Source organism: Drosophila simulans, chromosome 3R, assembly GCF_016746395.2.
Source record: "Drosophila simulans strain w501 chromosome 3R, Prin_Dsim_3.1, whole genome shotgun sequence".
Lineage (NCBI taxonomy): Eukaryota > Metazoa > Arthropoda > Insecta > Diptera > Drosophilidae > Drosophila > Drosophila simulans.
In genome coordinates, this window is record NC_052523.2 from 10322666 (window position 1) to 10347886 (window position 25221).

At 43.5% G+C, this 25221-nt stretch overlaps 4 protein-coding genes across 12 annotated transcripts; 3 read left to right on the top strand and 1 right to left on the bottom strand.

Annotated features, from left to right (window-relative positions):
- Window positions 1-101: 101 nt before the first annotated feature.
- Window positions 102-7733, top strand: LOC6727897 (calponin homology domain-containing protein DDB_G0272472). Of its 7 annotated transcripts, XM_039294891.2 has the most exons (8): window positions 105-629; window positions 1565-1775; window positions 1836-3224; window positions 3287-3371; window positions 3664-3781; window positions 5954-6078; window positions 6305-7062; window positions 7154-7733. In XM_039294891.2, the coding sequence occupies exons 1-8, from the start codon at window positions 382-384 to the stop codon at window positions 7610-7612; spliced, it is 3393 nt and encodes a 1130-aa protein (XP_039150825.1). In that variant the 5' UTR covers window positions 105-381; the 3' UTR covers window positions 7613-7733. The 7 variants fall into 7 exon arrangements, 6 of the variants coding, with proteins under 6 accessions (XP_016034505.1, XP_039150823.1, XP_016034506.1 ...); XM_039294888.2 differs by lacking the exon at window positions 5954-6078 and adding an exon at window positions 5685-5841 and having other exon boundaries at window positions 6305-7733; XM_016176627.3 differs by lacking the exons at window positions 3664-3781; window positions 6305-7062; window positions 7154-7733 and adding an exon at window positions 4199-5488 and having other exon boundaries at window positions 102-629; window positions 5954-6041.
- On the bottom strand, window positions 7731-9632 carry LOC27207335 (poly(U)-specific endoribonuclease homolog). The gene is made up of 5 exons (XM_016183040.3): window positions 9317-9632; window positions 9098-9257; window positions 8775-8980; window positions 8485-8717; window positions 7731-8422 (listed from the first exon to the last, which is right to left on the bottom strand). The coding sequence occupies exons 1-5, from the start codon at window positions 9441-9443 to the stop codon at window positions 8180-8182; spliced, it is 969 nt and encodes a 322-aa protein (XP_016034508.1). The 5' UTR covers window positions 9444-9632; the 3' UTR covers window positions 7731-8179.
- A 1691-nt stretch (window positions 9633-11323) lies between these two features.
- Window positions 11324-16958, top strand: LOC6727898 (globin CTT-VI). 3 transcript variants are annotated; one of them, XM_016176630.3, is made up of 4 exons: window positions 11324-11432; window positions 15889-16129; window positions 16196-16357; window positions 16456-16958. In XM_016176630.3, the coding sequence occupies exons 2-4, from the start codon at window positions 15971-15973 to the stop codon at window positions 16594-16596; spliced, it is 462 nt and encodes a 153-aa protein (XP_016034509.1). In that variant the 5' UTR covers window positions 11324-11432; window positions 15889-15970; the 3' UTR covers window positions 16597-16958. The 3 variants fall into 3 exon arrangements, with proteins under 3 accessions (XP_016034509.1, XP_016034511.1, XP_016034510.1); XM_016176632.3 differs by lacking the exon at window positions 11324-11432 and adding an exon at window positions 12495-12616; XM_016176631.3 differs by lacking the exon at window positions 11324-11432 and adding an exon at window positions 12496-12861.
- Window positions 16959-17662: 704 nt separating this feature from the next.
- Window positions 17663-24712, top strand: LOC120284957 (atrial natriuretic peptide receptor 3). The gene is made up of 4 exons (XM_039294742.2): window positions 17663-18163; window positions 23453-24161; window positions 24261-24444; window positions 24502-24712. Exons 2-4 carry the CDS (start codon window positions 23633-23635, stop codon window positions 24710-24712), a joined length of 924 nt encoding a protein of 307 aa, XP_039150676.1. The 5' UTR covers window positions 17663-18163; window positions 23453-23632.
- Window positions 24713-25221: the final 509 nt, after the last annotated feature.

Genomic DNA, 25221 nt, shown 5'->3' on the forward strand with positions numbered 1-25221 from the left:
GCGACAATTGCATTGCTGCGAAGGAAATGCTAATGGGAGTGTTTTGGAATCTTGCTGACAGGGCACGACGTGGCACCAAACCCATTACCCAGGCACACTAAACCATATATACCCATGGATGGGGGCTATTGGGCCGACCGAGTCTATAAAAGCCCCGACTGGTGTTTGCCGCCGTTTCAGTTCAACTTCATCGCGTCGTCGTCCTGTCGTCCTGTCGCTCACTCTTTTGCAGAAGCAAAGAAACAATTAAAGTGCAACCGCAAGGCGGAAGGAAGTGCATACCACAAGTGATTCCCCTGCTCCAGCGCCGAGTTGCATGTTGGATTGTGCCACAAACTTTTAGCCAAGTTCCCCCCGTGCCCCCATGCCCTTGTGTGTAAAATGAAAGCAGACAACTTCTTCAAGTACGGCGCCCCTTTGTACCAACCGAAAAATACCAACCGGAGCCACTCGCACTCGCAGAACCAACCGCAAGCCCACACCGGCAACATCGGCCATCTGACATCGTCGCCGCTTCTGACGAGCGACGACCTGCGTCATCTCACCCAGCAGCGGTCCACCGGATACTCGGACAGGGAGAGCATCGCCAGCGTCAGCAGTGCGGGTGGCCGGATTAAGAGGCGATCGAGGTAATCCTTTTGGGAGGAGGAGAAGGGTGCAAGTGGGAGCACAAACTTTTGAGTTGTCTTGAGATGTGGTCAAAAGTTGTTTTCCTTGTAGTTGTTTCCTTAGGAACTGACAGATGCAGTTTACGTCAACTTCTCCTTGCGATTAACAGAGCAGTTGCACAACATTGTAGGGTTTATTCCTCGAGGGCACCTTATGGAATAAAGCTTAAAAAAATTATTTTTAAATTGCAAAGATATATTTTCATTAGTCTGCGCTATACAAGAGTCATTATTATTACCGCCATTTGAAATTTAGATCATAATAACAGATTTTAAAAAATACATGAACATAGAAATATATATGTTTTAATCAAAAAAACAGAAATAATTCTAAAAAATCATGTCTAAATGGATTCTCTTATGCAAATTAAAGTCTGGACTAATGTTGAGTAATCTAAAAGTTATATTAAACTTCTCTTAAGGAATGAATTTTAAAATCGTGTGCTCTTTTCTATTATATAATACTTAATTATATAACTAAAATAAATTAAAAGCTAAAAATCTCGGTCTTACATTCCACCCAGTTTATTTTATACACCTAGCGTATTTCAGCATTGATAAATAGTTTGAATCATCGAGTTATATGTTGCTCTATAACCACTTGCCATGGTGTATCCAGGATTTATCAACCCTTGTGTAGGTGTTTGCTCAACCATGACGCATGCACTCGGCCACAGGAGCAGGGTTAAATTTTTATTTTGGCCAACCTGTCGTCCTGGCAACAACTGCAACACCAACTCCAATTGTCACCCCGAAAGGCAGCTTCAGATAGGCTTTTTTCGTTTCGGGCACAGTTCCATTTTCCACTTCAGTTGCTGAGCAACTTGGTTCCGTAGTCAAATTCTGTCCAAAAATGTGATCCTTGATGTGCCCTCCAACTTTCCTATACTTTTTAGAAACTTTCCGATGAAGTCTTCGAAGGGAGGCATCACCAAGAAGAGCAAGACCATGGATTACACCAACTACGCCTATAATGAGGCAGTGGGTCGCCTCAAGGTAATGCTGGCCGACAACTCCTACGTGGCACCCAAACTGGGAGGAGGAGTGTCTTCCTATTTGCGCAACCTCAACGAGGATTCCGGGGACAACTTCTCTGACAACCTATCGGTGCGTTTGCCAACCAATTCAGTGAAACGAATTCCGGTAACACTACATTTACTTCTATAGGTAATTGAGCGACCCGTCTTCTCGGACATTTCCAAGTACTTGTCGCCCAGCCAGAAGTCACGGATCAGCTCCTATCGCCCCAAGAAGAGCTACGCCTCGGGATATCTCTCGGCTTCCAAGGAGAATCTAGCTTCCACTCCTTCGCTTTACCCGAGCGCCTCAGTTCCGTCTGCTCCTCTTCCCGCGGACAGTGTCCCGGCTCCTGTGGAGATCTTCAGCTTTATCGAAAAGCAGGAGGACTACATCGAACAGCTGGAAAAGGAATCCAAGTACTGTCGCAACGAGCTGACCAATCTGTTGGGTAAAGTGAAGGATGTGATCAATGAAAATGAGCAGTTGACGGAGAATGCTCGCTCTGAGTTGGTGGGTCTTGGTTCGGGAAATTCCAAGCATCCAATTGCCACCACTAGTCCTTCCTCGGACAGTGACGAGCACTTGATGTTCGCCAGTGGACGTAAGACCCCGTCGACGCCGAGAAAAGGTGCCTCCAAGGGTCAGGTGCAAAGTCCTCGTTATGCAAGTGCTCCCAATATTGTTTACGAGGCCAGGATCAGCGAACTGGAAGCCGAACTGATGCAGGCCAGCATCGATCTGAGACGTCTGCGTACCGAGAACGAGGAGCTAAAGCGGAAACTGAGTCACACGGATCCCCTAACCACTGTGGCCACCTTGTCCGGAGGGTCCAACTGTGAATTGCATCGCAAGCAGCTGGAAAGCCTACAGCAGGACAAGCAAACTCTGGAGGAAAGTGTTCGCCACTTGCAGAGACTTCTGGACGAGGCAAAGGCCCAGGGACAGGGTAGCGCTTCGTCCAAGCGATATATCAACGACTTGATGCAGATGGAGCGCTCCCAGGCCGAGCTGGAGGTTCGCCACCTCCGGGATGAACTAGATCGCCAGCACGAGCGGGTTAGGGAGCTGCAGCACGAGATGGCCAGACGGTTGGCCGAGGAGCGGGCCAGTGCCGAAAGGCGCTACAACAGCCAGGTGGATCAACTGGGCGGAGATCTGAGTTGCCAATGGGAGCAGGTGTCCAAGCTCCAGTTGGAACTGGAGCGTCAGAAACGCTATGAAACTGATCTTAAGCGGGATGTGGCCAGTCGAAATTCGCAGATCGAAGAGCTAAAAATGGAACTGAGAGCCAATAGGACCACCTTCCTGGCGGACATGGCGCAGGTGAATGCAGAGAAGCAATCTCTGGAGCAGGACATCACCTCGCTGCGCCTTCAATTGGATCGGGCTGGCAGGGAGGCCAAAACGGAGGCAGCTCGTCTTAATGCAGAAATAAATTCGCTGAGGCAGCGCCTTGATCGCGGGGATGCTGATCTTCTGCACTCCAAGCGAGAGGTACTGCGGCTCAATGATGAGATAGCCAATCTCGAAAAGGAGGTAAATCATAGTGTTTATTGCATTTATTATATACTGTTAAAATGTTATCACTTTTTTTACAGCTTGCTTATGGGGAGCTAAAGAACGAGATACGACCCACCAAAAAGGATCTGGACAAGAGGATCTCCGAGTTGCAGGATAAGCATGGTAAGTGGGCCAAGTTAACACTTTAACTGGATCACTTCTATCTTTCTACACCCTCTCCACCTATCACTATCCTCTCTATGAACTCTGGTTAAGCTATTGATGCTCCTATTGTGTTCTGCGTGTGTGTCAAATGATATAAAGTCAACAATATTCCAAAGATTCGAACTTGAAATTAACTACAGAGAAATATTCAATAGTTTATCCATGAGTTTGTTCTGTAGCGCGTTGCATTAAATCCCATATCAAAGTACATAAAACATATATAACTAAACCGTTAAATGTCTGTTTGTAGCGGGAACGGTAAATGAGCTTGAGGAAATGATAACATCTCAGAAGCAACTCATGGATAAACTGACCAACGAGTGTAAGACCTTAACGGGCAAATTAGAGGACACGACCTACAAGCACAAGTAATTATGATCAATTAATACCTAAGCGTATCACCTGGCAATTTTGCAATTTGAAATCCATTTGGCTTTTAGAAATATATTTATACTATAATGTAAGTCGGTTCGATTAAGTTGTATAGTCACAGTTAATTATTAAAAAACGACACCCAATGGTATGTGGGCAATTGATTGAAAGCCTTTCGACATACGGAAACCACCGCACAGCGCAATATGAAATTCAAGGCCAAACCAAAGTTTTCCCACCAGCGCATTCCGAACACCAATTTTCTTTTCCGAGATTCATTCGTTCCACACCAAAGCAAACGCAATAACATAAACATCTCGACCTAGCTTGAGACTGGATTAACACGCTGTACTTGTACTTCTTCAAACCTTTCTTTTGCTGCCTACCCGCCACGCAAATTTCATGGTAATTAGAACCAATTTGCGATCTTGTGATGCCAACAACAACAAGCGAGCCCTTGACCCCAACAACAATATCAGCTCCTACAGCACTAAAAGAAAGCGCAAACGAGTTCACTTTGCCGCCTGATCTGGAACTGACCGATTATCCAGGAGATGCGACTGTTGATGTCGCTGCTGCCACAACTGCGGATGCTGTTGCCGGCGATGGCGATGAGATCCTGCAGAACATAATCAGAAGCAATGAGCGGCTGGCCAAGGAGTTGGCAAAGATGCCGCCGCTTCCCACTATCTCCAGCTACAAGAAGTCCAGAACCAGAGCAGAGGCACCAACGCCAATAGCAGCAGCATCTGCAACAGCAGCGACACCAGCGTCATCCAAGATCAAATGCTTTTGCCCCAGTTTCATGCGACACAGACACGAGCATGAGCACATTCATACGTTGCGCAGACGCAGCAGCGGCAGCAACATCAGCAGCGAGACGAATGTTGCATGTTGCCGCAGTAGTCGCAACAACAGCAGGGCAACAGCAGCAACAGCAACATCAGCATCGCCAACAGCAGCAACATCGTTCAGCCAAGCGCGTACACAATCCACGCACAGCAAGAGCATGAAATGTCACGGACACGAATCCACCCTAGACACGCACCACCAGCACGAGCACCACCGCACCACAAGCAGCAGCAGCAGCACCACCGCCGAGCCGCATCATCATCCTGGCTGCTGCCATCCATGCAAAACGGATCCGTTGCCTTGGCTGCAACAGCATTTAGTTTTGAACCAGATCCTCAGTAGTAGTGCCACCGCCTGCCAGCCCACGTGTCAAGTGCAACACTTGACGGTGGATGCTGATAGTATGGCAGCCACATCGGCAGATGCCACATCCTCCACTGCCTGCAGAGGTCCTGGCAGCAATGCTCTGAGCGCCAGCATCAAGCCCAAGTTGTACTTTGAGCAGCTGCTGCGGCGGGACGGCTGCCACAAGAAGCCGCGTCCGCCCGTCAAAGTGGACGTCAATGTGCGACTGGTGCCCAAGCAGCCCAAGCCGAAGGTCACTCGCTCCCTGAACGAGACGTTCGTCAAGGAGGTGGACGAGGTGGCGCAGGCGATGAACGAAACCTTTGTGAAGGAGACGTCGCCGGAGCTGGCTCGGATCGATGAGCAGCTGGCGGAGCTGGAGAGCAATCGAGAGCGCGAGGATCACGAGGATAACGAGGAGGTGGACGAGGAGACGGAGGAGCAGGAGCAGGCCACCAAGCTTTGATAGCGTTATTCTAAGCCACAAGAATAGTATTAAGTTTTAGGTATATGCATAGGGTTAATCCATTTGATTATATCATAATAATTTATAGAATTATTTTAATTTTATAATGATTAAAATTTAGTAAATTTGGATTATAGCACTTATACTTATACTAGCAGCTAATTGTATTTCTTTTTGCGAGCTTTTAGTTTGACCTGTTTTAAGTTGACATATTTTCTGTTTTTGATGAACCACAGTCTGGAGAAGCAGCAGCTGAGAGCCACCAACGAGCAGCTAATGTCACGCCTTAGGCAAATCTGGGGCAAATACAAGGCACAACTGCCAGCGCACCAGGGATCCCCGGAGCTGAGCTCCGAGGACATGCGGGAGGAGCACCCAATTAAATCCGTGACGGTACCTAACAGTATTTAACTAATATCTTTTTCCCTCTTTCTTTCTTCCATCCGATTCTCTTTCTATCTTTCCCTATCTCGATATGTATCCTTACATTTAAACTTTCTTGAAGAGAGGAAATATCTGCTTTACAATCGAATCTAGAGTATCTGTCCAATCGCATGTTGAGTAATGAGGAGCATATGAGTAAATTAGATAGCTCACCACACGATTATACTAGCTTAGTACCCGGAAAAGGTAAATTCCCCGATTCCCATCAATAACCAAGTAGAGCACCTCCATCCCATAGTCCCTAATTCTATAACTGATTTAACCACCCCATCAGAAACGGAAGCTGAAGTCAAGGAGGCGGATCTGCCCGATAAAGACCCTATTTAGACCCTATTCACACGACGACTCCACCCACACACCTATAACACTTGATTGGCGATCCACTCTAATCAAAATTCTTGTACTCACACAGCCGCTTACGACTACGAGGCAGCGACATATGGCACCCCAATCGAACCCATACAAAGCACCCCACAACCACACAACAGCGCCAGCGACAGTGATTACACGTCCGGAGGGATTGGCTTGGGCGATGGAGCAACTGCATCCGCAACAGCAGCGGCAGCTACAGCAGCCAGTATTGCTGCAGGAGCAGCCGCAGCAGCAGGATCAGCAGGATCAGGATCAACAGCCACTGGACGAAAGAGCAGCATCGCCGACTATGGACTCCAGGATAACGATGACGAGAATCTCAAGGACAACCTTGGCCTGGGCGAGAAGCAGCAGCAACAACAGCAGCAGCAGGACCTGGACAGGCAAAGGGAGCGAGAGGAACGCGACCGGGAGCTCCAGCAACTCCGCGAGCAGCGCGAAAAACGGGAAAGGGAACGCGAGCGGGAACGGGAGCAGGCCGAGCAGCAGCAGCAGGCGGAGCAGCAGCAACCACAGTCGCAACCTCTGGCTGAGAGCAGCATTACCAATGCCGGCAGCGCCAATCTGGCCGCCTATAACACCGATTACAGTGCCTACGATCAGCAGCAGTACGACGCCAGTGCCTATGATCCCAATGCCTATGGCCAGCAGCAGTACGAGGGGCAGCAGTATGACTACGGCGATGCGGGAGCCGGATACGACTATGGAGCAGCTGACTATGGACAGTCTGGATACCAGTATGACGCCGCGCCAGGAGGCACCGCAGCCGGCCAGTCACAGCCACAGTCCCAGTACCAGGCACCAGCTGCCCCCCAGCGAGTTGCCACGGACTACAACAGATCGCCACCGCCATTGGCAGCGGCGGCAACGGGCATCACGTCCCCGCCAGCAACTGGAGCGACCGGAGCAGCAGCAACACCTGCAGTACCAACAGCCGGAGCAGGAACGGGCCGACCACAATCGCGCCCTGGCAGTGGAGCTGTGGGGTCAGCAGCTGCGGCTGGAGCAGTCGCCGGCGGAAAATCCGCTGTGCCACAACAGCCTGCCGCGTCAGCCGCCGGCAAGAAGTAGCTGGAGTCCCGACTGCGAGGATCGCCTGACGCTGGAGTGCTCCATCAGTAGTCCCAGCCTGATGCGCTCGTCGAACGATGAAACCTGCTCTGAATTGGCCGATCTCAGCGAGACCTTTGTGGTCCTGGCTGACAATGGTTCGGAGGAGCAGAGCTTGTCCCCGGCCCAGACCACCATCATCACGGCCAGAAGGTCAAGTGCTCCGGCCGTGGTCCAGCAGGCGGACATTGCCAACGAGACAGTCACCATCGAGCGCCATCTAAATGCCCACGATTAGGGGTCAGCACCGAGTTCTCCAGCAACAGTTTCTTCAATCAACATACTTCTACTCATGTGTTCCATACTTAAACGAAGAAGAGAAATACATGTTTTATAACTAATAAATCCATTTTAAATAAGTTGATTTTGTTATTTTATTGTTAACTAGCTAGTTGAAGAGATTCAAAGGTATAAAAACTAGACTGGTTGGATAGTATTGAATCTATTTCGAGGCTGAGTTTAATAACTGCATAATACTAAAACGTCGCAATCACTTTTCTTCCCTTCGCACTTTCGAAATAAACGCTTTTGCCTCTTGCATAATTTCCGCCAGTAATAACTATTAATGTTAGAACTAATAAACAACTTCGTGATGTAAGTGCTTTGCGCCACGCAATCCTGTCAAAACAACCCAAATGATAGGCAGACGGGCATTGTTCATGTCCTGACTGACATCCTCGTCAATTGCCAGCGACAACTGGGCCAAGCACTCATAAAGTGGCAAACTAAAATGAACTTGACTTTGAGCTTGGAGGTTAGCCGTTTGCTGATTTCGATGAGGTAACACGAATGTAAGTAATTTGATCTAGGAGCTGTCCGGATAGGCGGTTCCTATCAGGCGCATGCCATTCCATTTCCATCCGTGGGAGACAATCGTGGCGGAGGCATGGCCCAACTGGATGTGGCAGGGTTCCTCCTCCGCCGTGGCCAGGAAGCAGGCGGTGTACAGGGCGAGGTCAAGTTCGGGCGAGGTGCCCACAAAGAAGCCGTTGACTGGTTTATTGATGTTGTGGAACGTGTAGCGAACGCTGAGAACCATTTGGTTGTGCTGAGGAAATAAAGCAATCCTCTTTTGTAAGGATCATCTAAGTATCCGCTTTTAAACCTTACCTTTCCCATTTCCTTGTGGTTCAGCCAGCCCTTGTAGTCCACATTTCCACGCTGCTCCTGATCGGCAAAGTACAGCCAGTTATGCAGGCCCAGGACCTTCTGGTCCCGAATCTCCGCCATGAAGACGTGCTCGAAACTGGAACTGCCCACAATGCCACGACCTCTGGAGTAGGGAGTGAACCACAGCTCCTGCAGCAGACGCAGCTGATCGTCATATTCTACGCTCACAATATCTAGAGGGTAATGGATAGGTATACTAATCTGATTTATTTGATTTAAAGGTTACTCACCCTTGTGTACCAAATAACGCATGGTCAGCTTCATCACACGCGTACCCATCACGGCCCTAAGGAAATCATGCTGCTCCTGGACGTGCTCCGGCGTTGGATGCTCCTGCACAGCCACGTCCAACTCGTAGTTGTCAAAGAGCCTCATTAGCAGAGCGGTGGTGGAGTTGGCATCCCTGGCCAGCAGATCCTGGTGCAATTCAAAGAGGCTGGAAGATTTCAAGTAAGTATTTAATGAATTATTATTTGTTTTAACTAAATTGCATCATCATCAAATTAAACCTTTTAATTATAAAATTCATTAGGCAGCGCAACTAGGTACTTACTTTCTAGGGGCTCGATCATCATGAGCACCTGAAGTGGTCTTCCCCTGGAGATTCACCTTGTAGAGGTATGGACTGACCTCGGTCTCCTCCGCGTACAGATTCTTCGAGAGGGTCAAGACGTCATCCGGCGTTTTGGGCAGCGGTTTGCTGTGGAAGTACTCTAAGAGAAAAAACCGATGTGCAATCGCTTACGGAAGAGAGCTTAAAGAGAAAACTCACCGTAGAAGTGCCAGCTCAAAATGCCAATGGTGATCAGCAGGCCTACGATCACGAATCTCTTCAGCTTCTGGCATTTGGCGCTGTCGATGTTGCTAGTGCTGTTTGTTTGCTGCTGCACTGCGTCCATTGTGATATAATTATCCAATTAAGATAAGTCAAACATTTGTTTTTGCGCCTCTGTTTACTTTCCCGATGCTCGCCGTTTATCTTTAACCAAAACTCTCGCGTTGATCGAGTTTTATCTGCTCTTTACGACCAACTGCCTTTATGGCTGAAACGACACTGAGCAGTGGGTTTGCTCCAATGCGGATCTGCCCGCTCATATGCTTGCTGAACACATGAGTAGTTCCCCCGAAAAATTGGATAACACGCTCTCCCTCTCCTTCTGTTTTCGTTTTTGGCGCTCTCTAGGGGATCATTGTTGTGGTTTGTTTTCCCCTCACGAGCAGCATTTTGTTTGTTCAGGAGCGGATTCGTTGGGCCCCCTTGCCAAATTTCAAGTTTGAGGATAAAAATGACAATGTGCAGCATATGGTGTAATTTATGTGGTGGCCCAATTCTAGGAAAGCGGCCAGTCCAAGTAGGAAAACTATTTCCTAAAGAAATAAAACTAAACCAAACTAATATAAATAAAATGTAACTGAAAAACTAAGAGTCGGTTGAACCTTGGATAATCGCTTATATTTTTATTGATTTTATAAAAGAATTTAATTTTAATATAGAATCTGCCTTAAGCTGTGAATGTTTAACAACAAGAAACCAATTATTCTTCTCCACAATACTTCTAGTATCTATTGATATTTAGATATAGATATTTAAAATTCAATTCATATTTTTGTGGGAATATAATACATATGGCAAGCCTACTAATTTTTGGTACTTAAGGAATTTCATCCAAAGGCTTTAATAATTACTAACATCGTGACTTGAATAACTCATCTAGAAGTACTAAACAAATAATTTAATCACGCATTTACTAATTTGTTTGTTTCAACGAATATAGCGTCATTTGTATTAAAGTCTCGACTGCAATATAATTACTTCCAAATTGGGCTTAAACCATATTGTGTATAACAAAAAAAACTTCAACAGGAAACTGTGACGTGATTTGAAAAAAAATTGACAATAAATTGTGAGCAAAATATTGTATAATTGAACACCTATAATTGCAGTGCGAAATTTTCTTAAGGCTTGATGTTTATTTTATTAGCAACAACATGTTACTTTTATATTGTCTGGAGTCTGCAGTTACTACAATTAGTTGAAAATTGTCTGTAAAACGTAAATAAAATAAAATACTTTGTCGCCAAAGAAGGAATGACAAAAACCACATTAACTTACACAATCTAATACCAAGATATCCATCATGCTATATTTAAATTAACCTTGATCAATAATTATTCAAGACACGGGAAAACAAATAGCTCGACACGAAAGGTGTAATTTGTTTGCTGTTTGCTAGAATTGTATCCACCTTGTAGAAGAATTCGGTAAACAAAAGAAGAGTTTTACAAATATTGAAATTTGATACTTTATCTTTTGGATTAGCATTTATTTTAATCTTCACAGTTAAGCGAATTGTTTGCTTTGTTACAATCATCTAATATTTTCCAATACAATGTTTGCCTTTTTCAAGTTTTGAAGAATGATTTTATTTTAAGATGATATTTATAGGTAAATCTGATCAGCAAGGTTATTCAACAGTTAGTTCTTTATATTTAAAGTAAATACACGTGTGTCTAGCCAAAAACCGGATTTCGCTGCTTCTTTTAATCTTCTGACTCCTAAAACTCCGAAGCTAAAGAATTCGGAGCGGGCATTTCATTGATTAGCTTCTTTCTAATTTATTGACAAGCATTCTTCGGCAATATTTACCAAATCTTACGAAATGAAAGACCAATACGTATACTTTCACCCGAGTTGACCCCTCTGGATGATAGATAGTGTACGAAGATTATCAGCTCGGAAACTTTTGTAGCTTCGTTTGCTGCGTTAATTTAGTGGCAGTTGTTGTTGCCGCTCGGAAGTCTTTTATAAAGGCCAGTCGAGCTAGAAATTGTATTCAGTTCAAATATTAACGGCGTCGTGTGCAGTTGCTCGGCATTTGATATAAACTGTGAGTGTGAATTGGAAAATAGTGTTCTATCCCATCCATATTTATGCAAATATTTGTTGTAGAGTGATTGCATTCGTAATGCAATCCCGTTCATATAGTAGCAAAATAAACAATACGTGTGTGGTGTGATATTTGAATGCAACGCATTTTGTTGGGTATAAATCGGCAGTGCTTGTTTGTTTTTCCGCCACTTGGTGTATTGGAAATTACTGAGGGAGGCTTATTAAGTTAGTGATTGTGAATAAACATTTATAAAAATAGTACAGCGCCACGATAAGGAACATTCGTTCATTTGTGCAAGTGAATTTTTGATAAGAATAAATAGAAGATTATTGTTTAAGTAAAGAATAAAATAAACAAAACTCAACTACATTGAGTGTTTGAAAGGAATTGTTATATTGCGAATCTTAAATACCTAAATATCAAGACTTCAGCGGAACAAATTGGTTATTCGATCTAACTAGTTTTCAAATTCTTTGAATTTTTTAATTTTAAATTTTTCATTTGTTTTGCTGGATTGATTACTAATTTAGATAGATAGGAAGATAGCTTAGACATCTCGACAACAAATATTTGTTTATAGCTCTTAAAGCTTAGATTACATTGCGCATTTGAAGAAAGCCACAGCCCCAACGGTTATGTAAGCTTTCGCCCGTTCTAAGCCCAAGCTTTTAAGAGATAGCTTTGTTGGAGCCAGCACTTCGACTACGCTCTTCTAAAACGTCGGAAGGTCCACAGGTGTCATTGGAAAATGTTTGATTTGGGCGTGTTGGTTCGACAGGTGTCTTCCCATTTGGAATTTGTTATGAAATGTGACAGCAAATCGGCGGAGTGTCCATAAGTGGGCACTACACGCCTGATCGGAATATCAATTGTTTGTGCAGGTGGCACACCTCAAAGCCCCCGTTGAACTACGTCTGTGTCCAAACTCTCACTCTCTTGCATGGGCAGCTTTTGCTCCACAACGTTTTGGTTTTGGCGGGCTCTCTCTCGCGAACCTTTGCCGGCAGAGAGTGCGAATCTGGTGAGTTCGCTCCCATAAAAGGCCCCACAATTTGCCCGCGCTCAGTTTTCAACCTGAACGCAACGTGTGCGGTTCTTTGCAGCGCCGAAAATTCGCACTCTACGGTCCGGTCTTTGGTTTTCCACGGCACAAAAACCAATCAAGTGCGCCAATTAAAAAAGTAGTAATCAAAACTGGGAAATCCGGGAAATATATGTGAAAATAATACGTTGGTAGGGGAAATTTATACCGCAGTAGAAGCCTTGCGGAATTATGAAAGAATTCGGTGAATAAGAGCACACGGCTAACGAACTGTAAATACGCGCTATCTTCCACATCGAGGGCGCTCAACAGGCAACCAACAGCTGATTAAACGCCCATTCCGTGCGTTTCCTACATTGTATATTTAAATCTCGGATTTTTCGGGTTCGTTGAATTCCTGCATTTCAGAGCAATAAGGAATAAAAGAGCCGCACAGCAGCGGGCTTGGAATTTATGGATTTCTGTGGTGTCCTTGCAAACAAGTGTCGCCTCTGGCAGAACCAGATTGTTATTGTTGTTTTTTTGTGATTACCATTTGTTGTTTCTGTTGTTGTGGCAGTCATTATCCTTAATGCCCGTGATGAGGACATGAGTGTGCATCTGTGTGTTTTAAGTGGCTGTGTGTGTTTAAGTCAGGCATTGTGGCTTTAAGAGACAATTTCAGAGGCTCAAAAGAGTTGGGAATTCATTTAATTAAATCAGCCAAAAGCATCATATGTAACAATCACCGCAATTTACATTTATCATCAAATTGTTTAGTTTTCTTCCTTTTGTTATCCTATTGCTAAAGCTTCGTCATTGTTATCAAATACACAAGAATCCAGAGTATTTACCCATACATACATACGTCTTGAAAATTAAGATTAAATGATTTAGTTATTTGTTAGACTCATAAATAATATTTAATTTGAATATAGTTTTGCTTATTAAAATTTAAAAACATTTTAGAAGCTATCTTAGATTTATATTCTAATATTTGCCAGAAACCAATTTATCCAAATATTCTTTTTTCAAGCCCCGAAGTTTGAAAGCCCTTTGAAATTGTTTTAAAGTTGTTCAAAATAAAAAAACCCAGCTCGTGTTTCGAGAGTTCACAACACTTCACATCTGGCTCACTTGCCAAACGACAGAATGTTGTTTTTGAGTTCTATAAAATAAATTCACATGCCGAGGGAAAAAAGAGACAGGAACAGAATTGCAACCAAATCCATAGCGACACTTGAGTGGCAGCATCACAAAACAAATATTCACGTACACTCGCACAAACACAGTCCTCTCCTGTAGGAGGCACTTTGCCAACACCTGACCTGCCCACCTGCCTGCCTGCCTGCCACGCCTACCCCATCGGTTCCACCTGCTCCGCCCTCCACCCACCGCCCAACGCCCCCAGGAGCTGCTCCACACGGCTGACTGTCTAGTAGCTGTCCATCAAGTTTGCCTTAATTTAATTAAGCGCTCAATGTCCTTACTGGCAACACTCTCTCACTCGCACTCACAATGGCAGAGAACACAGAGAGAAATTAATTTCTTAATGCGATCAAGCTAAGTGTTAAGAGAAGGGATTAAAACCAACCACTTAAAAAAAAACCTTTTTTATCATTGCAAACTGTATAAAAAGGATTGTAAGAATGGATTCTGATGGAGATAAGATTTTCTCCCAGTGCTGAACCACAAGGTAACGCTTGATTTGTTGCTGCCTTTTTTCACTCTTGACTGCAGCAGACACTCACACTCACACGCTCGCGCGACTACACACACACACACACACACACACACAGCAGTGGCCAGCACTTATACACTTACAGGCCCAGACTTGAACCGCAAAAGCCACAGGCCATTTTGGCATGAAGGATATTACAGAACGCACACAGACGCGCACATCCTGGCATATGTAGTGTGTTGGTGCTGGTGTTGGTGCTAGTGTTGGTGTGCTCCCCAAAGGGGTCTTGTAGACAAGGTTACTGAGAGATGGCAAATTTTTTATAGTGGAATCTTTGCCTGCACCGCCCATCCACCCACCTTCTGCCACATTGCACCCACATTTTCCAGCAAAAAGCAACAATAACATGGCGGCCACCTGCTGCGGCTGCACTTGAGTCGATTTCCCTGTTTTATTTTCCTTTTCTCTGCCTGTTTATTTCCCCTGTTACCATATCTATTCCGTTTGTCTGTCTGTCACTTTGTGCATTTTTAATAAACTTTTGTATTTTGTATTTACTTTTTAGACATAACTTTCCTTTGGCTTGACTGCTGTTTTTGCTGCTTTTCCCTGTGGTAAAATGTTTTTGTCATTCGGATAAAGTTGAAAAGTCAAGTAAAGAACGCTAAATACTTTATTTATTATTCAGCAAATTCCGCTGGTTAAATGGGATTTTTGTAGTGCTTTTCTAAATATTTATTTTTCATGTGCGGCTTGCATGGAAATTTACTTAATTTGTTTAGCAATTCGAAAAGCATTTAATTTTATTTTGCGGAATTCCATTTGATTTGATGTCTCGCCATTTTTATTGTGGTCTGCATATTATATCGCAATTTCTGGGAGCTCTTGCTGTTTACATTTCCGCCTTTCGCCCAGAGAATTCTCCCGCAATCTCCCATTCGCAATAGCTTTCTCATTTTCCACAGTTCTCCGTGGAACACAGGGGGGCATGATAATTTTCGCAGCCGAGAGCCAGCCACAAAGCTCGGCGGATTGGGGGTCAACTGGGGGCAGGTCGTGGGCGGGGGTAGGGTCAGCTAATGAACTCGAGAGCAGGCCACGCAGACTGGAGATGGGCAACTATTATATAAACAGATTTTTAATAACTAGATTTAAGCAAACTAGTTATAAACACAAAAGATAAAGGAATAGTTCATGTCACCATATGCAACTTTAATAATAGCTTTATTTGATATATATCTTTTATGCAGATAAAGGACTAAACTTTAGGGACTTTAAACTAATAGGAAAAACCTTGAAAATAATAAGCTCTAGATTTAGTTTTAATCTTATTTTATACAGATACTAATTTAAATTTTAACAAATTATACCTAATATCATCACCTTGGTATTATCACGTTACCATCTCTATAACAAGAGTATGTTGAAAATGGTATAAAATGAGGGTTGAGGTGTGGGAAGGTAGATTTGTTGGGCTTTTTGCTGCAGCCAAACTGACAGACGTTAATTTGAGCTCGGATATAATGATGATAATGATGTTATTTTGCCTCTGTTGTTTGGCGGCGAAGGCATTGACTTTTAGCACGTGCTGTGCGCTTATTTATCTAAGGCACTGTGTTGTTGTTTTGATTTTGATTTTGCTTGTGCCGGGCTCGTTGAGTTGCATTGTAAAACTGTCAATTTCAATTAGAGCGCCAAAAAGAGACCGAAGTAAATTGACTTAATTCCACATTTTCTCCCTTCACTTTCAGCCTAAAAGCCATTAAGAGAGGGCCGAACGCTTAAAGAGAGCTATAGAGTGAAAGCTGAGGAGAAGCAAAACGGAGCATAAACATGAACAGCGATGAGGTGCAACTGATCAAGAAGACCTGGGAAATCCCCGTGGCAACACCCACAGATTCTGGAGCGGCGATACTGACGCAGTTTTTCAACCGCTTTCCGTCCAACTTGGAGAAGTTCCCCTTCCGCGATGTTCCACTGGAGGAGCTAAGTGTGAGTTGTACCTAACACATAGTTATTTAATCAACTAAAGATTATCTTACTCAATTCTTCTTTCAGGGAAATGCTCGCTTCCGAGCACATGCCGGCAGGATCATTAGAGTCTTTGACGAGTCCATCCAGGTCCTGGGCCAGGATGGTGATCTGGAGAAGCTGGACGAGATCTGGACCAAAATTGCCGTTAGTCACATTCCGCGGACCATTTCCAAGGAGTCTTACAACGTAAGTCGAACACTGCAGTCGAGCTCTCGACTATCAGATACCTGTTACTCAGCTAGTGGAAGTTGAAAGCTATATGAAAATTAAAATTTTAATTGTAGCAACTGAAAGGAGTTATCCTGGATGTGCTGACAGCAGCCTGCAGTCTGGACGAGAGTCAAGCGGCCACGTGGGCCAAGCTGGTGGACCATGTCTACGGAATCATCTTCAAGGCGATCGACGACGACGGCAACGCCAAGTAGATGAGGCAGCTGGAGGTGGAGATGCAACCGAATCCGTGGAAGGATGCAACTGATGCCAGCCGGTGGCACTTGCAACACATGCACAGCTTATGTAGTTCTAAGTAATTGATAAATGTTAGCTATTCTCGTTTTGTAATAATGAATGCGAATGTCCAAAACAAAAATACACACACACAGTGAAAACTTATGTCTGCGTAGAGCTACTCACACACGCGCACACCCCACACACATACACCCGCACTTGCATTGCTCTGTAAAGCTTTAACCCATTGTCAGCCTTAAGCACTTGATAGCAAACAATACATGGAATCAGCAAAGGAGAAATAAGAAAGCTTATGAATAAAATCCAGTTTGAAAGCATATCCTATTCAATTGTAAGTGGCTTTGTAATATTTAGACGGGGCTTTTATATTATATTATTATCTCAAATGAAACTCCATACTTGCAAATGGTGTCCGAGTATAGCGTCCAAAAACCATAAAGTATCTAGATTGTTTCGGTTTGTCAGCGCACATGAAATCATAATTAAAATAATTGTCCACTCACTCATAACTAGGACAACGCAGAAAGCATTTAAGCACACTTGAAAACCATTTCCGCACATGATTTTGCGCCACCACAGCTCCCACTAAAAGTTGGGCAAACAATTGCAAACATCGCTCAGCTGCGACCGCGTTGAAAATGCTATTAATTTCAGTGGATCTAAATGCTCATAAGGGGGTTTGGGGGGGCGAGTGTGGAAAATGGGAAAAGCTGCTGCTGCTTTACCCGAAATGCGTGAGCCGGCAAACAATGTGCATGGTGACATTGCGTATACGCCATGAGAGCATTTGCATATGAAATTGCGCGTTTAGGAAGGAAGGCGCTGCAGAAATTACAAAATAGAACAAAGGAATTGTGAAGTGTGCTTTTGCAAAGCGAGCGAAAGAAAGTGTACAGTAATAGTTTGCTTGAGTATATATTTCTTAGATTTCAGACACCGTGGGCGTTTCATTGCGAAGATTTTCAATCCATCAGCCAATTGACTTCGACTTCAGATAACAGAACATGCTGAGCTAACAGCGCCGCTGTTATGTCCAACTGTTATCGGACTGTCTTCTTATCATTGGTGAAATGTTCGAGGCGTTGGTGAAATGTGCCACCAAAACGCCTTCGACGAGCTTTTCCATAGTTTGGCCAATAATGAAGAACAAAAAATAACAAAGTGAGCAGTTTACCAAAGCGACCGCGAATTTCAGTTCAATTCCGGCAACGCGCGCGTACCGAAGTGGGCGAGAAATTCTTTTTTGACGGGAAAACCTCGCGCACTATATATGGTGATATATTTTTTGGATTCTCCTGCCGTCCACTGCAAAATATAATATTTTCCATGCGCCTCTGTGGTTGTGTGTTTTTGTGTTGTGCAAACTTGTTTCCCCTCAAGCGTAAACATATGAAATAAAAGTGAATATACTGGCAAAACTGATTGCACGATCTTTGAAAACCCATGAATAGTTCTCAAACATAAAAGGGGAACAAATTGTGAAAAATATCTAAAGCGTTTGAAATTCTTGCGACAAAGAAAAAGGTGAGCTGGCAGCTAGAGCAGATACTTTCCTCTGAAGCATGTCACAAGCATTCCGGACATTCATCGACAAGTCTTTATAAGCTCTTACCCAACATTTTGTTGCGGAGAGAGGCTCCTGCTCCGGATTAGACACGCCCATCAGCAATATTTCATGCAAATTCACTTCCTCACACCGCGCCCACTCGCCAGCCCCTTCGTCTTGTGATGATAAAAGCAAATGATTGCAAAACGGCATTTGCCCCCCAGGGGAAAATATCGCAAAGTTCCTAACCCCCTAGTTGCGAAATTAAAATAAAATACCTAGATGTAAATTCTCCTCTGGCTGTGGGAATAGACAAAGTAACTTGGTAATCAGGAAGGGGTAAAAGGCCCACATTGACTTTGTGCCACACATCGGATGCTGTTATTATTGAATTTGCATAAATCATTGAAGCGGATTCTTTTCAGCTTCGCTGAATGGGGATTTCTGCAGCAGCACAAAATGGAATTTACTGCCGGGGGGCTTTAAAAGTTAACCTTACCGCTTGTGCGATGAAAACTATGAATTTCTGATTGGATTAAGAGCGAAAAAGGTGTCAGCTTCAAAATCCCTTAATAGCTTTATACAAAAATACAAAAATAAAGAACTTATATCAAGCTAAATAGAGTAACAAAAAAGATTAGGACATTACGATAAAATGCACGCAGTCTAAATAGCTCTTGGTTTATTACTTTCGAATGACCTTCTTCGAGAAAAACTTGAGTAAATCAAGAAAACATTTTCGTTGTCATGGTCAGAAAATTCAATTTTCTCGCTGTACGAAAATCTCAATTATCCGGTTCTCCTTTCGTTGCGCACATTTTTGCGACTGGTATCCTTCCAATGGCGTTTCCTTTCAGCAACTTGACTTGTGAGCCATGCTTAGCATATATTTTCAACACTATTTGCCAAACACCCCATGCTGCGATGCTGTGAAGTAGGCAGCACTTAGTAAATCAAACACCACACTGCGTATACATAATGCTGGCAAGGGCAGGGCAAAATCTAGTGGTCACACCTCCGTGTGGCATATGTGCATTAGCTATAGCCGCACGATAACGTAAATATTCATTAATCAATTGGTAAGCCAACACCCGAACAAATATGACCATGTTTTTGTAAAAGGGTTAGGCTAACAGAATAGGCCAAACTTTCCCCACCCGACTGCTTTTGGCGATTGTGTTTTTTTTTTTGTTTTGGCAAAGTTCTGAACTAGTTTTCGTTAGTTTTCAAATTGTTTCGACGATATGTGGTGAGAAGTGAAGTTTGTTAACTCAATTATGCCATCTAATGCTTTGATTTTTGAGTGCTATTTCCAAGTTTTACTTCTTATCCTTAAAGTGGCAAACTTTGTGGGAGCCAGAATTGAAAGACTCGAATAACAGCTGCGTGGCGTCACACTGGACCCCCGTCTCTTAAATTCGTTCAAAATTAATTAAATCCATTAAAGCCCCGTTTTAATTACGTTTCATTAAACTGCAGGCGGTGGACTGCAGTGATTCCGGGAATTTAACACACGTGCCATGGATGCCAGCACATGTTCGTTGTTTGGTTGCAAGGATATTTACACAGAACCTAGGGCATTTCGCCATAAACATTGATGGTGTCAGAGTTTAAGCTTATTCCCTTTATTTATTGTCTAGACAATAAACCAGGGGTCAAGGAAAGGCACTAATTCCCTGGAATCCTGCTTTATTTTTAATTTTACCTTGCTCACTTAACCAATGTGACAGTCTAAATTTAATCGAAATCAGGGCAGCATTAAAAATTCATAAATAATATAAATTTAGCATGGCCTAATCCTTTCGAATTAGCTGATGACAAATGGACATTTAAGTTGCATGCAAATGGTGGAGCTCTAAAACCGATTTATATTTTCGAATTCAAAAGCGAGGCTATCGTTAGATATTAAAATGGGGTTGGCAACTGATGTCTCCGAATGGATTCGCCCACTGAATATCGTGTAGGAGTATCTGTTTATTATGGACTTTTCCGTAATCTTATCGAGCAGGTCAGGCAGACGGCAGAAAAGCGGCTTGATTGTACATTAAAAATAAACAAACGCCTATAAATAGACTTAAAATACCCAATCGTAGACGGTTTGTCTTCCGACGGCGTTCGCGGTTCATTTCCATTCGAACGCCTTGTCTATTTGGCAAAGGTTATATATTCGCAATAAAATACACCGATTGATTCGCTGATTGTTATTGAACATAAAATTTCTGAAGTAGCTGCGGATTGAAGTGGTCTAATCGGTGTGTAAGTTGTTATGGTTTACTATTTGCACTTAATCATTAATGACATTGAGGAGCTTCAGTTATAAATAGAAATTGCGTTTGGTCAAAGGCTGAGTGAAAACGCAAGTGACGTAACAATGTAAAAATCGGCTTAAGTCCTTGTTTCTCTTTCAACTTTCTACTCAACTTTCCATAAATTCGATTTTTGCTTTCGCACCACGAAAACTTCAATAATGAAATTTAAGTTTAAGTTCCGGTCTTGTTTGGAAAAAAAAACAAATTCGATTTCAATTGGCACAGCTTCGTACGAAATCTTGCAAACTTTTTGACATTATTATTATGCCATAAACCATCAGAAGCTTGCAAACACTTTGACATTATTTTTGTACCATATAGAGATTGTAGACGAGAGTTTTTCATGCTCCGCTTTCTTGAATTTCTTTTCTCTTGGAAAACTCAACGTTGGCTTAGTGTCTTGAAAATAAATCGATATGTCTTTAAACTACAATTCCCTGAATTTGCAACTAGAATAAATTAAAGTCGAGTTGAAAAGGGGATGTATCTTTTAATGTTATCTTTACGCATTTTAAGATTGTCTTTATGCCTTTTTTTATCTTAAATATTTCAATGTTGTAGGTATCAAAAGATCCCTTAAATAATTGTAGCCAAATTTTGAAATATTTATCTATTTATTTAATTTCACCAGCATTAGAGTGCTCTCCACATAAACAAATCCCCTAAACACTGTGCACATTGCAAATGTTCAGTGAAGAATTTTTGTGGTCAACGAGTTTGTTTTGCGGCTCACAGTTACAGCGGGCATGCAAAACCCCGAAATCACATCGGTTTAGACTTGTTTGCTTTACACGTTGAGTGCCTGATAAAGCGGAGACAGAGGAGCATGAATAAAAAACACGGCAACACGGACGACGCCCATGTGTGTCTGAGTGCGGGGCTTAGCACGCCCGATGGGCTTACGATTTGGCCAGGCTCCGGGCCAAAAGCAAAGCGGCCAAAAGCACCGTGAGTGGCAAAAAGTTCGGAAGGTGCTCCGCAGTCGGGACATGATTGATTCGAACGCCCGCCGCGCTCGGCGATCTTAATCAGTCAGTGCTCAGCGCTCCGCAGCTATAAATAAACTGACGTTCGACTGAAGACCTGCGCCTGAAACTGATAAGACCGCCGATGATGTCCAAGCCAATTTGTTAATAAATTTATTTCGATTCGCTGCAAAAATATTTACCCGACTTCTATTTCTGGCCTTCGATCAATGCAAATAGTGTGCTTCAGTATGATGGATGTTGGATAGAACTGGTAGCCCGGACTGCGGAGTGCGGATCGGTTGGCCAATGAAATGGGTCTCCTTCGATTTAGCCATCCAACGATCGTTGATATCGCTCGCTGGCAGCAGGCACATGACCCACACAGAGTCCTCATATCTCGCTGGCATTTGGCATTCCATTTTTTGGATTGTCATCGACCGGGTGATGAATTCTTATTAATTGCCGACAGCTCCGATTGCCCGCGAATGTTGGATTGGAGTTCCGCCGTGTTTGCAAAGCGATTGGCCCGGCGGCTTCCCCGTTCCATCATCATCATCATCAGGTCGCTCCCCATTCGCGCTGGGGTTTTCCAAGCACCATCGAAGTTGAACAATCGGGCGTATACGCAATCTCAAGTTCAGCCTACACACGGCGCTTTATCGGGAAAGAGATAAAATGTTCTTGTCTGGCCCCGGGAAAAATGCGAAAATAGTTTACTGCCTCTGGTGGTCCTTTTAATATATGTACATATCAATGAAAGTCCGTAATCTATCAATTAAAGAAAATATTTTCCCTACACCGACTTGTTTTTCAACTTAACTCGATGATTACTTATGATAATGCAGGCATATGCTCAAAATTAAAACCATATATAAATTAAAACCCGATTGCTGTTATCTACTATTTAGATAAGTTTAATTATAAATGATCTCAGCACCTTAATCTTCCAGTGCCAAAGTTCATTCCAAGAAAAGTTCTTAGCGTTCCGAATTTGTTCCGATCCGCATGACTAACTAAAACCACTCACTTCGATACCCAGCAATCATAAGTTCCCCGCTTGTCGCGATTAGATTAGGAATCACCGAACGTTTAACTAGACTTGGCAGCATGTTGACTACCATTTGACACGTTTTTTTTTTTTTTTTTTTGTAGCTGTAGCTTGTTTTTCGGTTAGTTTGCCACCTTGATGACGTTTTAATAGATTGCAGACGAATCTTTTGTGACGCCGAAACTTAGAGTCGTTCAAGTGGCCCATTGGTGGGAGATTTCCATGAATAGCCCACCCTAGGGCACCCTTCATTCGTTCGGTCCTTATCAAGTGGCCCCATGCAATTCACAGAAATCCAGGGAAATTGCCATAAACAACACAGGTTCCATGCTCACTATCTAATGCATCAGCTTCGACGGGAATTGAGCAAATAATTGGGAACCAGAAGCAGTGAGTCACACCTGCGAACCATAAAACCCACCTTCCATTCAACAAAATAATGTTGTTAAGGCACTGTTATGGTTGGAATCGTAAATAAAAATGTGTACTATATGTTGAGGGCGATGTTCTGCAATTCAGGTGCTGTTTACTTTTAGAGACACTGTGAGGCAATGCAGTTTAATGAAAGATAAAGTTTTTTACTTCCTTATCATCATTAAATTGCGTATCTAATTGAGACAGTGATAGCTGGAGTGAAAAAAAATTTACGATTGAAGAAGCTTCAATTTTTACGACTAGGGATCTTAAGATTTGGTAGAGTCTAAAATTGTTTAATAATTTAATTTAAAGGGTAAATAAGAAGTGCATATGCCCTGGCGAACTTCCTTTCAACCACTCAACATTCCCCTTTAAAGCACAAGCTCATTTCATTTCTCCATGTGGCACTTACACATCGACCCCCAAGGGCAGCGCATTAAAACTTCAATAATTTATGTATTCCTGGGGAGCAGGAAGCGAGGGAGCTGCTAATGACTTCAATTTCTTGATTCGCACCATTCGCAGTAGCAGCTGGAGGCACTTCGACGGCAAAGGCAACATGCAGCGGCCAAACTTCGGCTCAATTATGCGCGCAATCAAAGCAACTTAATTACTCCAGAGTTATCCGGCGAACACACAGAGGCGCAGAAATATAGAGACCGCAATCACCGAGCAGCAGTAGTCTGATAGAGAATCGCTGCGACTATGCAAATTAGCCAAGCCAATTCACAGAGACAAATTGGTAAACAAAATGACACTGAAAGCGCCAGACGCAGACCCGCATCACTCGATTTGATTGAAGTACCAGTTCCGAGAGAAATTGTCAACAGTTTCCAAATTAGCAAGCGCGCTTGCCTGTTCCCAATGCTCCTCCTCCTACTGCTGTTTGGGCTGGTTTTTGGCCCCAAGGATTGTGTGGCCACTTGCCGCGAGGAGCCAGCCCGCGATTGTGAGGCTATATGCGATGCGAGTGGCAGAAACTGCACCATTCGGGCATTAGTCCTACTGCCCGATGACAATATGTACCAGGCCTCGCTACCGCGTGTCCTGCCAATCCTTAAAGTGGCCGAACAGCAGATCCGTTCCAAGTCCTTGATTCCACCGCACATCGATTTCGAGTGGCTGGCCCATGACACCAAGTGCGATGCCTCCCTCGGCGTGATTAAGGCCATGGATGGCATTATCAAACAGTGCGCCCAGGTGATCTTCGGACCCGTCTGCGATTACTCCTTGGGTAAGTTAGGCGAAGTTATTCGAAGAGCATGCGATTATTAGTTTGTAATACGATTTATGTTTTAATTAAATAAATTCCATCTTTGATAATCCCCTGCAGCTGCAGTAAGCCGGATTACCAAGTACTTCAATAGCCAGGGCACCCCACTCATATCAGTTGGAGGCTCGACCTACGACTTTGAGCAGAAAAAAACCGATTGCAATGACGAGTTCTATATGCTGTTGCGCACGGGAATGCTGAGTTTCGAGACAATTTCCGAGCTGACCATAAACGTGATGAAGCGGTAAGTGCCATAAATTTGCTATTCTAAGCCTTACCAGCTTATCAAGTCTTCCGACAGACACAACTGGTCGCATTCCATCTTCTACTATGAACGGGATGGCCAGCGAAGTGTGGCCGGAATGCACACCTGCTTCCTCATGATGAAATCCTTGGGAAAACAAATGCGTAACGAGAACATGACATTCGCCCAGTTTCCACTTGAGCCCAACTTGACAAATCGCACGGAGGAAATGCGCCGAGAAATTGGCAATAAACATGCAAGTAAGTAACAGAGAGATTTGCTGTCAACTTAACATGGCTGTTGTTAACAGAGTAGTTTCACCAACGGCTTAGCCGAAACAACAACCGTTCAGCAAGTGCATCGGGCGAGGAAACTTTACTAATGTAGCTTTTTGCATTGATAATAATGGGTTATGCCGTTTAAGATGGGAACAGTTGCACAAATGCTTTTCATCACCTGCATTATTGTTCTATCATAAAACTAAATAAAATTTGTAATGTTAAGAATTTTTAATATAAGGTTGATTTGACTAATGTAGTAGATATAACAACGTGTCTTTAAACACGTCCAGTTGTGTTTGTAAAATGTATGAAAATTTCACAAATGTACATGCCACACCTCGCTTGGGTTAAACATAAACAATTCCGTCCACACCGCCCACACACTGAGAAAGCTTTGTGACCGTGCCACGTGCAGCTTGCCCGTCAGCTGTTTCTTGGCCAAAATGCCGGTTGCACATTAAACCGAAAATTCGACTTCGAATCGCGAATGAACAAA